This window comes from Nesoenas mayeri (genome assembly GCF_963082525.1).
Source record: "Nesoenas mayeri genome assembly, chromosome: 8".
Classification (NCBI taxonomy): domain Eukaryota; kingdom Metazoa; phylum Chordata; class Aves; order Columbiformes; family Columbidae; genus Nesoenas; species Nesoenas mayeri.
In genome coordinates, this window is record NC_137554.1 from 16,450,415 (window position 1) to 16,466,121 (window position 15,707).

Sequence of the window (15,707 nt, forward strand, 5' to 3'; positions counted from 1 at the left end):
GAATAAGTCTCAGGAAACATGAGCAATACTACAAAACACCTTAGTGGCGACTTAGAGACTTAAATTTGCAATGGTAATGGCACTAAGGAACATAAGTGCTTTTGTAAGTATGAACTGAATTCCGATGCTTGTCCTAAAACTTCCAGTCAGTTCTCTCTAGAGGCCAAAACCATCTACACAGACAAAAATGTACACAGAGAAAACACAGATTTAAGTTGATGAAATGTAGAATATCTTACTGACAAAATTTGTTAGAGAAGGGATAAATGCAGGGTTAATGGCTTCAGCTGCAGGGATCTAAAAAGATCTGAGTAAAACACAGTCAAGACCACAGATAGACTTGTGTTTTCTCCAGTATTCACCTACTAGCTTTCTTTAAATGTAAAGAAAAATCTTCTCCACAGTGATTGCTACAGCACAAGAGAAAGTATGGCACAGAACTCTGTTCCTTAAGTCTAGTTTGTTTTCAAGTATAACTGACATTATGATTTATTATCTTCACAGAAAATCTAAAAGATAAGTCACTGAAGTTTTTTTTATGAAGGGTTCTTAAAGGGGGATGTCAGGTTGGAACCCACATAAAAATAGTGATATTTACTGCAAAGCTTTCTTTGTTCTGTTGGACAGTCATAGTTACAAGTGTTTGCTGGACTGCCTGCAGTGGCTTTGCAAAGTGCAAATGGCCTTGGAAGTCCCTGTTCCAAAAGAGATCTTCTAAACTACTGTTTCCTTTTCTCCTGGCTTATATGCTCAGTTTACACTAAAATAACCTCATTGTGTACAAGGGAAACACTTCAGATACACACAGAAAAAAGAGAGTCAGAATCATAGCATTTAATAATAGTAAGAAATACTACTCCCTGACCAATGTCAGCATCGATTCCTAATGGCTAAAAAAAAAAAATTAAAAATCCCCAAATCAACCAAACAGTCCCTGCGCACAAACCTCATTGAAAAACAACAGAAAAGGCTGAATGGGATTAGCTTGGTTGGCAACCAACGATTTGCTGAATATCCAATTAAAATGCTAATTTTGTCCTTCTCTGTATCAGCTCAGACACAACGAGTAAACCTTTGCCCCCAAATAGAAAATATAATGCAATGCTACTCCTCATCCACTCTGTTCAGATCACATCACTGGAAGGCTTTCTTTTCCCTGTTAAAAGATTAAAAAGAAGGCCTAACATGCAATTTCTGCCTCTTATCAAATGTATGATCAGCCAGCGAACACAGGGGAAACAGGACACTTTATATCGCTTCCAAACCTGTAGCAGTAATACTAAAAATAAAGTTTCAGATGTATTTACAAAAAATAGAAATAATGCAAAACATAGTTAATAAGCAGTTAGCTTTTCATTCTTGATGCTCGCAAGACTTGGGAAGTTCATTGTAAGTATTTATTTTTACCTATTTGACCTTCGTGGTACTTAAGTAACATAATCAGACCAAATTAAAATGCCCACTCAGTGGTTTTCTTGCTGTTATCTTAGTTTACTTCCTTTACCATTTTTTGAAAATTGGCTGCGAATTCCAGAAAAATAGCTCTTTCAGAGGAGACTTGGTCAGCAGCCCCTCGTGAAGCTGAGGAGGACAAGGAGGCTGTGTGACACTTCCCTGCTGAATGGTAAGGGTTGTTTTGGAAACTGGTGAGACAGCAGCACCAACAGTAGAGACACCAACAGTACAAACGTGAACATGCTGCCTGCCACAAAACAGGGCAGCGGGGAAACAGCGAAACTACGGGATCTTCTACCAAATTCTACAGATTATATTGGGTGACTCGATCCTTGAGCATTGCAAAAAGGCAACAAAATGAAATAAAAGACTGTTTGATTTTTAATGGGAAGGAGAAGATTGTGAAACAGTACTAGTGATTCTCTGACATTACCTGGCTCCGAAGTCAGAACCAGATGGGCCATCCACGTAATTTCTTCTGTTAGCATTCAAGCTGTGAGCAGAAGCTGTTTCTTTTGTGGGTTCAGCTGCCAGGAAGAACAAAACTCTAGTTATTACAGTTTAGTATTCAATTCAAATCCATAGTAGAAAAGCTGTCTGAAATAATCTGAAATAATGATTTCCAACAACTTAAAAAATTTTCATTGGTTTTCTTATTTAGATTAAAACCCAGTTACTTCCTTTCAGCTTTACCCCTTCCAAAGTTCCCATATGGGCACTAATTAAAGGAATGGAGAATGACAAAAATAACTAGGGAAGGAAAGAAATAATAAAACAAAAAACCTGAAAAAGAGCCACAAAATCAAAAGCAAGCAATCTTTTCAGCAAAAATAAATATTCTTCTTCTGGAATAAGTTTTTCTGATTTTTTTTTTTTTTCCTCAAACCCATCAACTGAATTTTCAGCTAGAAAATAGTAGTTTTATCATATCCTAAATTAGTTAGCGATGATTAAAAGACTTAAATCAATTTTTAATGCGTTTTAAAGCATATAAATGAAAAAAGGCATAAAAGCCATGCAGTGAAAAATCTATTCCTGGCTCTTGGAGAGCCAATGATAGCACTACTGTATGAATGTTTAAGCTACCATGACTCTATACTCATTAACAGATCTCAAGAGCTACCTGAGGTGGATTTTTAAATTCCAGAATTTACTGATGGAAGACTGTGCCTTTGCACCCAGGTACAAAAAGCAATTTTACAATTAACTATCTGTCTACTTTCCCCAGATCTATGCTCCTTTATCTCAGCATAATTTCCTCAGCAATACAAGCTCTTCAGGCTAAATTCTGTTCTTAGCTCCTTATTATGTTTGTAAGCCCTGCATGGGCATAAATGGATTCTAGGCTTGTTCAGGTCAGGAAAATTTGCAAGTGATTATACCACAACAATTCAAACGAGCTTTTGGTAATAGATATCAACATCTAATTATGATTTATGAGATGAAGATTAACATGAGGAAAGAGTACTTTGCTGCTTCTTAAAGGGGGTTGTATGCCACCAAATCCTGTTAGCTAAAATGTTCACTGTATTTGTGAACACAACGGCAATCTGTACACATACATTAAAAACATGCATATTAAAACTGATCCTTAATATAATTACCTTGGGGATGCACAACAACACGAGGTTGTACAAATGATGGCTTCACCACTTCGAACCACCAGAACAGTTCTGCCATGAACACCATGTAGTTGCTCTACCAAAAAAGAAGATATGTTTATGGTAAAAGGCAAGCCTACAAATAAATAGATTAAGCATTATTTGGGATACGCCTCTGCCTTTCGTTCAGTTTACATTGTCTTCTCAACTGATTTCTTAGAAAGTAAGATCAGTAAGACTGAGCTGCAGCACCAACTATATGATACACATAACCTGACCAGATGGTAACTGTTTGGGTTGAAATGTTTCATTATAAGCACATGCTCAGGGCCTGATGTCTTTATACATGGCAGAGAGGTGGTGGGTGGTGGGTGCAGAGGGATACCTGCCCAACAGATTAGCCATTTCCATTCAAAAGAGCAGTGAAAATTCCATCATTTTGCAAGGCTAGGCAATAAGATTTTCAGAGCCTTTTAATGTGAAAAAACTCTGGTAGCCCTTAGTTTCATTGTAGGAATTTGGAATCTGACTTAGGCCTCTGTGTCAATCATGTGCTCTTTGCCACATTTGAAGATCTAGCCCAATTGACAAGGCTTTAGTGCAAAGCAAAAAGCAGCAGCAGTGTTTGTTCAACGCAGGTTTTAGCTCCAAAGACCACAGTCCTGAGCTGCTCCGTCCACAAGGTTCAGCTGCTTCACATCTAGGAATAGCGGCTGTGGGAGGTCAATGAGCCCAGGCCTGAGCTGGGCCCGGCAGGTGCACAAACATGTCAGCCACCTCACCACGTCCACACAACAGCACAAACCTCTCTTCATGTGTTACATTGGGAAACCATTATTAAACCTGTTTTTAAAACAGTTTAAAATAAAGTCATTCTGACATAAACCCCAACAATGTCTAGCTAACCATACTTATAAAACCAAGCATCCTTAATCACTTTTTCATGCCATTAACACTAGTATAATTTCAAATATCGGTTTGTTTTCTCCACTTTGTTATTTTCATTTAACATTTCATACAGCTTAAATGGGAAAATATAAATTAACAAACTCACTGGTTTAATTTTTGCTAACTAACAACAACACCAAGAGCACTTGCAACTTACAAACTAACATGGAAATCCCAAAATATATTTCTGTGCAACCTTCTTTAAAAATAACACTTTCTTAATATTGGTCTCATAAAAATTTCTGTACTTGAGAAAATTAGCATTTCTACACTAAACTATGAGACACTCTCTTATTATTTTTCTTGGAGAATGAAATTAAGTGAAAATAGTATCTTAAGGAAAGTGGGAATTTATTTAACGATTTGTTTCAGAGAAGAGTTTTAAAGGAAAGCAATGTCTCCTGAGTTTTGTGGTAATACAAATAAATCAGAGCTGATATAGAAAAAAAACATCATTTATTTTTGTTTTTTTAGAATGGAGTCAACTTCTGCATTTTCTGTAGCTGAAGGTGATCTTCAGTATAGACTTTGCCATCGTAGATATTAACCGAGCAATCTTTATACACACGAAACATTGTCATGAGCAGAGCATGGGACATTTTTCTAATTTGCAGCCCTTTGTTAGCAGTGATGCTTTCCTTTGTCTCCCAGAAAACCTTGCTGCAGACTAAGAACTGCATTTGAGCTCCTGAAATAAATGCCTATGGTCTTGAAAATTAGTTTAAACTTACAAATAATTTACTTATTCAATTTCACAGAACTCTGCAGGAGAGAGCCATACATATCAACATGTATGTTATTTCCTTTCTAAAGGATTTTAGAAGAATAAGGAGTATTAAATAAGAGCTAACAAATTACAGAACTCTAAGATTATAGCAAATGATTTAGCTGATGGTTCTTGAACAAAAATAAGATGAATTCTGAAAAAGTAAAACCATGGTTTCTTTTTAACTTTGTCCAGTGCAAAATTTTTCGTGTTGACTCAGGCACAGAGAGCTGCAAAGTCTGGATGTTTTCTGTCATCAATTCACCAGCTAGAAGAGGAAAATCTAAGCAGAAAGATAAAGCTTTTTAAGATTCAGTAGGAAATAGAAGAAAACTGCTTTGTATTCTCTGATGGACTCATGAACTTCCCACTGCATAACTACATAAATACAAGACTGCTCACATTCAATGTTCAGCTGTGTGTTTAAACACACCTGGCATATGCCCACAGAGGGTGTACTCCAAAACTGTATCCATACTATGTAAGACTTCTATTAAAGACTTTTTTTAACAGCTTCACTATGTTTTCAGCCCTTCAAATGTCAAATTCCACTGTTGCACTAGTTTTGTTGCCATAAACATGACTACCTCAAATCTTGGCATGTGAGCAAATGTTTGACAAAAATTCTAAACAAAACCCTATTTTATTTCAGAAATAAACCACAAGCATTAGGAGAAAGAACATATAATATATTTTTTTAAATAAACAAAAATTTACAACAAAAATGTTTAGTAAGTGACATAACCTCAATTCTGTATCAGTAAATTTTTCTGAAATTTTTAATTCAGATTTATTTTTCCTGAGTATCTCTAATGCAGATAAGCCTTTAGTCCAGCAAAGGGATACTCTTAGACTGAAAGCTGCTCATACACTTACGTATATGGTGAAGAGATCAGCCAGATGTTGCCATAGTTATTACATACGAGCTATAAATAGACCAGGAAAAACCCCGTCTCTGCTTATTCAGCACAACAGAACTGAATGAGGAAAAGCTCACAGCAAAATCTTTTCCATTCAGTGAAAATGTTCAGCAGAGTATTTTGGTATCACACACTGATTTCATTAGCAAGCGATATACATAAAGAAAAAAATCAGATGTACTTCTCAGACAAATTATGATTTAATACTACAATTTCTAAATATAACAGAATTGAATATATCACGTTTTCTACAATTTTTCTCTTAATATTTTCCTCTTCCCCTTACCTCCTCTCAAACTTTTGTATGTTTTACTTGGTTTTTTTACTACCAAAAATGAATTACAAAAAGTTCTAACCATAGCTTTGTCTTCATCTGAAATAATACTTTAAATATCCTGATCTCTTACGTTTATGTTGAGATGCTGCATTTAATAGTGTGACTGTTTCATGCATATTCCTTCTGAAAATATCTTCTCTGCAGTCCTGAGCTACTGCAAGACAGTTTTTCCAAAAAAATCACCAGAGCAGTATTTACTGAAGTAAAAATGGAACTGTTGGCTGCATAGTCTGCTCAGAACTGAGGTTACTTTAGAAGTTTGATGATGAAACATCATGATGGAAAGCATATTTTCTCACAAGTTCTTTTTAGTCAGAAAGTGTTGTTAATAATGATAAAAGGGGAAGATTGATGATCAGTAACTTAATTTTTCGGAAAAATGAACTGTGAGTCTGTAGGAATCCTGGTACTCCAGGCTAGAAAGAATGTAGGTATTATTTCCAAAGATTTTTGCCTTGATTAAGCTGACAAAAGTTCTAACAGCTCGTCACATGATTATCACACGCACTTATATGCAAAAATATTCAGAGGCATAACAGTATTTTAATAGTACTAAAAAATAGCTAAGCTCTGAGCAGTTCAAACTGGCTCAAAACCATTGAACAGCAGATGGCAGACTTGCAGCTTCAAAGATGCTTTTATTTGCCAAACATTCTGATTTCATTTTTTTCTCTATCTGATATTTGCAGACTAGTCATCAGTTGCATGTAGCCAGCTGACTACTGGTTGCGTTTTCTCTATTGCATCTTCTGGTACTGTACGATAAAAATAAAAATCTGTAAAACATATTGGGAGATCATATTTTGGAAGAAAAAAATATTCCCATATTCTGAGTATAAAACCTAAAGTAATTAGTTGCTTCTGTATCAAAAGGAGACAAGCTAGCTCATTTTATAAAATTTTCTACAAAAAAGATAAATTATTTTCTTTAATGTCTTCACAATTTTAAAAATCACCATTAATTTAAAAATCAAATTTCTTAACAGAAATAGTATCTCTACTCTTGCAATTTAAAATAAATTGTACCCTTCTAATATTTATAGGTTTTAGATCCACATACGCCTACAAGGTCATATATGCAAGTGATACAAATAATTTGTAATCTAGTTTAAACCCAGTACAATTTGATGGAAAAGCAGCCATAGACTCTTTCAGGCATTTGCTCAAAATGAACATAAAAATACACTGAAAAAAAGTATAGCATGATACACATTAAATCTGCTGTTCAGCAGGCCAAGAAAGTTAAGTTACCTCAAAGGCAGATCCATAGTTTATATGTTATAAATCCAACTCTCTGGAGAAGGCCAAGCTACAGTTCTGTCTATGATCCACACACTACTGGTTTGTCATGTCTCCTACCACAACAACTCCAGCTGAAAACTCCACTATCTCTTATTTCAGAGTAGGAAAAAAAAGAAGAGGGAAAACTGTCTGATTAACCTCAGTGAAAGCAAACCACGCTGCTTCCCTCTAAATAATGAGTCAGGAACATCTGGTCCCTCTCAAGAGAGAAATTCTCTCTTGAAGAACTGTTCCCTGGTAGAATCTTCCTTTTCATTCCTGATCCCAAATCCTTTTAAATCAGCCAAATGGGAATCCAGGGAAAGCTGTGCAACACTTGTGGACATTATGTAGCCCTTCATTTCTACGATTTATCTATGTGACATATTTGAACTCTATTTTTCATGTCTCTGAGGACATGATGCTGATTATAGCTTCTGCTCGCATTGTTTGCAAAATCACCATCAACATTACATTAGAAAGTGCAAGTATTCAAAATGTTCAAATATCAGAAAGATTTTTAATATAAGTTAACCCTTTAGAGATATTCTGTTCAATTCAGCAATGGGAAATAAAAAAAGTTCTAGAACCAGCCTATTGAGCCTTTGATAATGCAAGTGTTCATTTGAGTATTGAGTATTTGAGTATTGAGCCTGCTCTGGTTAGTAACTTAAGTGTAAAAATAAGGTACCTGTTCCATGTGCTTAGCTGTAGTTCTGCACAGTTTAGAGTCTGGCCCACATCTAGGTCAGAGGAACACCCTTCATAGACAAGAGACAGCAGTCATCTCTCAGATTGCTTCATTTCACATGCAGAAGGCTTTCATCCCAAATAAATGTGACTTCTGCATGAGTTCAGGTGAACAAGCTCTGCAGTCACCAGCAGCAAAGAGAGCAAGGAGCCATAATGAGAGGCAGCAAAGTCCCCCAGGAAACAGGCAGGTGCAGAGATCTGGTGGGCCAGTATGACCCCTTACTTCTGGTAGGGCTCTAGGTTGGCCTCCAACCCAATAAAAATGACTGAGCACACGCGTGTGTGAGCTGTGTGAGCAAATGAGTGCACTGTGTGAACTGATGTCTTATTAACAACGGGTTCCTTCTATCAATACTAGCAGCTGAATTAGTAAGAGGTTTTCTAATATTGGTTGTGGTCTCTGTCTCAACCTGACTCAATCCTCTATGAATGAAAATGGAATGTACAACAATACATGTATGTAAAAAGAGCAGCAAAAGTTTAGGATCACTATTTAAAACAAACAAACAACAAAACATCACCAAACAACAACAGCACAAACCAAAACAAGCAAAACGAACAATAAAAACCCAAAACCCCACACATTTTTGAAGGCTCAGATAAAGGAACACATATGAAAGACAATAATTAACTGTGTGTGAATTGATTCAATGCCAAGTTCCTATGTGAACTCTCAAATCATGGCAAACATCAAATGATTCAAGCTGTCTATCAGTACTCTCTTTGATAGTCAACCTCCCAAATGACTTGTTCTTAGGTCTGAACCCTATGATCCTACTAGAATAAACTGGCAGAGAACAAACTGAAAATATCATGAGAATAACCAAATACAACCATGTTTTTCCTCTTTTAGAAATACTTTAAACATAAATTCCAGGTGACAAATGGAACATGTGAGATACATTTTTTTTCTTTCTATTCAGGGTCCATACACGTCCCTGATGACATTCTTTCAGGAATTATACATTTCATAAGACCTTTATTCAAGCCACATACTGACTATTACACTGCAGTGCTAATCAATTGTTGAGCCAAGCAATAAAGAACTTGCTACCGTTCTGCAGGGTGGTTCATGCTTCCTGTGACTGCACTTCATGCAACTCCTTTTATTTCTACAATCTTGTTCTTTGGATAAGCAGAGCATGTGTGTGTCAAGACACAATAAAACACTTCTGTCAGTTCTGTATAATTTCTCAAATACAGGTGAAGAACAAGAAAGGAAGAGGGAGATTCAGGGCAAAAAAGCTATCTGCACAACTGAAGAGAGACGCAATATTTTCTGTTCTTTCCTCTTGTTTAATACACAGGGAGGATTCAGAAAATATTATGATTATTTTTATATAGTCTCTCACTACTTGTGCTTGCCTGTCTCAAAGGAAAACAACCAGGAACCAGTATGGTCCCTTGGTGGTGCCTCAAGCATCCATGGAATGTATTCAAATATTTTTTTCTTTAACATCAGTAGCCCTGCCTTAGTAAACATCTTATGAAGAACCTGACAAGTGTATTTTTCTTAGAGGAGGAGAAATGGGTGAGGAACAACAAAACTTATTTTCAGCTTTGTTTGATTACGAGACATTAAAGCTGTCTAGAAATCCAGACAAAGCTTATTTCTCCTCTGTGCTGAAACAGAAGCAAGCCAACAGTTTCATCTGCTGCAAAATCTGAGCGCCTATATCAAATACTCAGGATGCCTGTTAAGTGAAGTTTTAAATTGACCTGACTTTGTTTCTGTGTGTTTTGATGGGAAAGCCAAAAGTGGGCACAGCCACCTTGGTCCAGTCCTGCACTAAACGTCCATATCATTTACTATCTACAGCCTGCCCTGACTTAACAGGACAGTGCTGTGTGCCCAGTAAAGAATGTGAGGTATGCACTTTGTGCTTGATCACTTTAAAAGAAAGAGGCTCTGCTCCCGTCCTTCTCAAGGACTAGCACAACGTCAGGATACCTAGTGCAATTCCTAGGACCACACAAGGCACAGCATTGTCATTCCAAAAACTCAGGTAATTTTTTTCTTGAGGCTTTTTCCAGTAACGTATCAGCAGTTTCATTCTTTTTATTCTTTCTGTCACCACTATGAATGTAACAGACTGAAACAAAAGCAAAGAGCTACCTACAGTGCAGTAGATGTCACTCTAAAAACAGAAATTCTTGCTGATTAATAGAAGAATCCTGAAACAAAGACACATTCTTCTATAAATCCTATAACTCGATACTATCTAAGTATTGTAGACTGAGATAAAAGAGACAGCAAACCAGTTTAATTCAATGGGCAATATTTAAAATATCCATTTACAAGTTTTTTCAAAGTGACAATAAAATTCTTAGGATAATATGTACATTTATTAAAACTTGCTCTAATCAGATGCACTGGAAAACTAAGAAAGAACTCCTTTAACTGTGAATTTATTTTGAAAGCAAATCAATTCTTAACACTGGAAAAAACAGTTTCTAGCACTAGCCAAAGTTCTCGTGCCAAGTTTTAGAAGAAAAACTTGGCAGCCTTTCTTTGTAGCATTTACATCTAAATAAGTATCCACACCACAGCAACTTGTAAAAACATGATCACAAAAGGGCCTTCTCAGTTGTAGAAATACTCTGTCTTTTAAAGAAATCTAAATCTCCTCTAAAAACAGTGTTCAGAAAGAAAGCAAAATCACCAAGTCTGTAGTATTTTAAAAATGTAAAGTCTGATACATTGGGATATTGACAAAATATTTAATATAGTTACGTTTTTCAAATTGAAACTTGAGAAATAATTCCAACCAGTACTATAAAAATGGTCTCATTAGTTGTCATGAATTAAACCAAAGAATAATAAATTCCTTTTATCCTATGTGTCTGTAAGCAGAGATAATCACAATGCAGTGAACGAGTCCCACTTAAAATCACTGAATATGGTTGTGGGACCATATGATGGGAAGCCACAGGTAAGGGAGACTGCAATGCAGCAGGCGCTTTGCAAGCAGGTAGGTAGATGACTGCATCTGGAATCTAAAACCACCAAGAGCTGACTGAAAGCAGTCTCTGTGCAACTTTGCATACACAGTACAGAACAGCCACAGCTACACAGTCTAGACTTACTGGGCCTGGCCCTACTGCCCTCACTCACCCTGACAGCTCGTTACTTCTTTGAAAAAACAAACGGGTTTAACCCTACAGGAGAGAACAAAATCAGGCTCTGACCTTTGTGACTCAGCCTGTGAGATTGCTGTAAAAGTCCTAAAAGCAGTGAAATGACCTAGATATTCAGACCCAGATATTTAGACTCCATAAAAAATAATATTCCATTTCCTAAAGGCAGGCCGACAAGAATATTAAGTAAACTTTTATACAGAAGAAAGTTTTAGAAAAACAGAAGAAAGAAAGATTAAAGCTACAATTACGCAAGAATTAAAATACTCCTCCTCTTTCCACACAGGCTAAACAAATGACAGAATAAGCAAAACTTCTTTTTTTCTTTCTGAAAGGGTAGTATCTTAGAATGACTGAAAAAACTTATGAAGACAACTGTGTTGGAATTCTGTTCCTGCTTGTGTCCAGGCATAAAATCATTAGATTTTTCACCAAAATGAAACCAGAAGTTTACACTTTCACAAAAGTGAAAAACCTTTAAGGTTAAAAACCATAAAATTATTGTGTACACAGAAATGAGTAAGAAGGGTGAGTAATAATTCCATAAACAACTCTTCGGTATTTTGTCATTTCATTAAAGCCTTAATAAATTAAAACTAATGCAGATCACTATTACATTTTAACAGGAATATCACAGATTACATGCTTTAACTAACAACTAATTAGTAAGATAAAGTGTGAAATAGTTTCACACAAAATCCAAGTTTTGATAAATACTTCCACAAGTGCTTCTTAAAAAACACTTTGAAATGACCAGAACAACTGCCAAAAGAAGGTGGTTTTATGTGCTGCTAAATTGGTGTTGCATGCTATACCACAAGAGACACAACGTGCTTTTTCATACAGCCAGTATGGTACAGAACAAAAAAATACTACATATATCATTTGCAAAACAGTCCTGCAGATGCTGCTTGCATTTGTATTTATTTATTCATTTTTACCTTTATTGAAGAAGCTGCATAGAGCATATCCTCAAGACTGAAATGGCAACACTGGTTAAGGTATTCCTGACAAAATTCTTGAATCAGTTGTAGATTATACAGGCTGTCAGCCAAAGACATTGTCTCTTTCAAACAAATATCTAAAAAGGAAGAATAGAAGATTACATACAGTTATAGATTCGCAAAAAAAAAAAAAAAAGTACTTTTTGGTTTGCTGGATTCTGGAGCATTTTCTAGACTAAAAAAAAAAAAATCAGATTTTTTTTTTCCTCCCCAGAAGGCTTTTATTTTTCTGTTTCAGAAACTTAAATAACAACTCTACATTTTATCTTTGCATTTTTATATCTTCAGACATTTTTCCTAAGCCTGAATTGTGTTTTTTCACTATCGACAAGTTTATTTTTTTTCTGAAAATGGAATTTATGCTCCAGGTAAAAGGAAGAACTGAATAAAACAAAATTAAATTAAATACAATTCCAGAGTATGCATCAGATTTTACGCCTAAAGCAACAACGTATGACAGTGCCCCACAAACCAGTTTTAAATTGTTTAGGATAAAAGGTTTCTTCCAACAAGGAATCTACTTTGATGCTGGCAGGAAAAAGATTCCCATCCTGCGGGAATCAGACATATTCCATCATCTCAGCCATACAGATGACGATCAATGGAAAAAAATGTTTGAATAAACTGATCAAAATGGGATTAAATTTAGTAATGCAAAATATGAAGTCACGCGTCTGGATCTAATACAATTCTAATGTGATTCATTGGCTGAAAATGATATAGAGTAGGAAGATATCGTGTATTAGCCAACGTAAGGATGTTTGTGAGCTTTCAGCATCATGCAGCCATGAAACAAAGCAAACACGTGGTAAAATGTACCAGAAAATTTACTTCCAGTAGCTACAGAGAGACACTGCACAAAGCAGTAACGAGATGCGAGTCTGGACTTCTGTGCACAACTACAACCATCTATATTCAAGAAAGATGAACCGAAACTGGACTAGTTGCAGAGGAAAACTACTGAGGATAATAACGAGAATGGAAATCTGCTTCAGAAGGGAACACTGAAAAGGTTTGGCTCAGTAGCCTGTGCAAAACAAGAGAAAGGAAATATATCAAAAAGGTAGACATCAGATTAGGAGGAGCTACTCAAGCCAAAGGGCACTGCTGGAAGAACAAGGGCATGTGGACAGACTACAAGCACATTTGGGTAGAAAATAAGAATAAGATTTAAAACCATGTAAAAAATTGAGCTCTGCAACAGCAGGGAAGAAGAGTATTGATTTTAAAGAGCTGGACAGTTTTAAGACAGAACACAATAAATTCAGGAAAGGGATTATGTAATTTCGTACAATGGCCAATTTCTTGACTCACTGACATAGGGAGTCCTTTCTAGTCCTGTATTTCTTGAATGTAACCTAGATTTGAAAGTTAAATAAAGTCTTAATGAGAAGAAACAATCTATTTCAGACTACAGAGAACTCTAGATTAATATTTTTTCTTTTTTGTTAATGCATTTTCAAGCATTTTTGCATATGTGTTTTTGTGACCTGTCTTCCTCAGTTCCAATACAGAACCAAACCTCATTGAAATTTAACATGCATCAAAAATTATGTAATTTAAAATACAGGCAATATAGGCAGTATGGGCAAAGTCTTTTTTAAAGTGCTTCTAGCCACTTCAGAGCACCTTTGAATTTACTTCTGAGACAAAAGCATGCATCTTTAGGGAAGATGATGTCAGGACTTTTAATAAGAAAGTTAAAACTAAAGTTCCAAAGCTGACATGTGCCATGTCTTGTTTACAGGAAGAATCTGCTGCTAAGTATATATGTGGTCATGCAAGGTATACGAGATCTTTCAGATCGTCCACATTTTCAGCCATGCTAGAACAGTAAGACAGAACCAGGTGTTACCCCCATTCAACACTACTCAAGTTTTAACGCTTCCTCAATCCCAAACAATTGTATATGTTTGGCTGCAACATGTACATAAATTCAAAGTTGTATTTTTCAAAATTCACAATCCGAAGAAGAATGGCAAATGCATCATCTTAGTGTCTTTCATCTTCAACACCTATTGTGCTGGAAGCTTTCTATAAAGTGTTTGTGTATAATAATTCCAGGTTTCAGTCCTTCACAAGCTTTATACCCCTGTTCATATTCCTGATTTCTCAGGGTGCTTCTGTGTAAGTGTTCCCACGACATCAAAGGTATCACAGACAGAACACAGGCAGAAAATGATGGGTGTTAGCTGCCAAGACATTTTACAACTACATGAGGCTCTTAGTTGCCAAGAGGAAGATATGACTTTAACCAGGCCACTGGGCAAAAGAACAAGCTGAAGCTGCTCGTCATCACAATTACCATTATAGAACAGCATGACACCAACACATTCTACACTATATGTTTTTGTTTACTCTATAAACAGCACAGGTAACGATCAGGTGAACTGAAAGCCCAGAATGCAGAGCAAATATTTGGCATGCAGTGCAGCTATGCAAAGCTTGATTAACCTCTTCCATGTGTTATATCTCTAAGGGCTCAGATTCACAACAAAGCACTTATGCAGCTTCAAGAGTAAAACTTTCACAGGTGGTTTCACATTTCATAGAACAAAGGCAAATGTGTTGCCAGAGTCAGATCTGTAATAATATATCTTAGTCTGTCTATATTAGAGTGATAAAACGAAAGTAAGCACAACATGGAAGGACACCTGGGTTCCTTTTATTTAAATGTAAAAGTAAATAGGCACAAAGTTAATATTAAACCCACCACCCTCAAATTACGCCTCTTGTGTGTCATATTCAAGCACCTGCCTTGACATCATTATCAAACGCAGACATTTAAACTTTTATTAACATATGTTTACAAGCTGAAAGACACGTTAGACGTACCCTCCAGTTTAACGATATCTGGACAGTAAAAGTGGATCAGGGCTGCGAGAGCACAACCATCTGTGCCATCTTTCAGCAGATTCTCCACCAGTGGAATGCAGGGCAGCTGCTTAAGCAATGTCTGCTCCTTCCTGTAACGAGCCTACAATAGAGAATGAAGAAATTTAGAGAGACATAGGCTCTGAAACATACGAAGAAATACATTCATACTGTAGGTTTTACAGTTAGTGAAAAAGCAGTATTCAATAAATAGCTGAATATTCTCAGTGTTAGATTTCTTAAAATCATTCTTCTTATGTCCCACTTTGAATGGCACAAATAACATCTAAGAGGAAAGGAACCTACAACGCTAATATTGAACCTTTGCTCCAAAACTACCAAGTTTTGATGATCTCTGTGCATCATGATGCAATAAATAACATAATATACCTTAATTAACATTCAACATTCATTGTTGTATAATCAGAAATTATTTATGTGTGAACAAAATGAGACAAATCTTTAGCTGGTGTAGCTCCAGTTTCTTGACAAGTCAAATGACTCTGGGAAGTTAATACACCTAAGAATCTTGTCCAAAATCTCATTCATATAAATGTCTTCATGACAAATTCAGAAACAAGCAAATCTGCATTTGACTGCCTCCATTTTTATTACTAGCATGTGCCACTA

The 15,707-nt window shown here is 36.0% G+C and overlaps 1 protein-coding gene across 3 annotated transcripts in view; it reads right to left on the minus strand.

Moving 5' to 3' along the window:
• Nucleotides 1–15,707, minus strand: part of CAMSAP2 (calmodulin regulated spectrin associated protein family member 2) — an 85,709-nt gene that overhangs the window by 17,129 nt on the left and 52,873 nt on the right. For 2 of the 3 annotated variants that reach the window (XR_013922422.1, XM_080348558.1), the window contains exons 1-3: nt 12,141–12,548; nt 3,060–3,153; nt 1,889–1,982 (exon numbers count right to left, since the gene is read on the minus strand). Coding sequence is in view for 2 of the 3 variants with exons in the window: in XM_080348558.1 (XP_080204684.1) it covers nt 1,889–1,982; nt 3,060–3,153; nt 12,141–12,260 (308 nt within the window). In the remaining variant the exon portion in view is untranslated. Of the gene's footprint in view, nt 1–1,888; nt 1,983–3,059; nt 3,154–12,140; nt 12,549–15,038; nt 15,181–15,707 lie in introns of those variants that run through there. The other variant, XM_080348559.1, reaches the window with a different exon arrangement.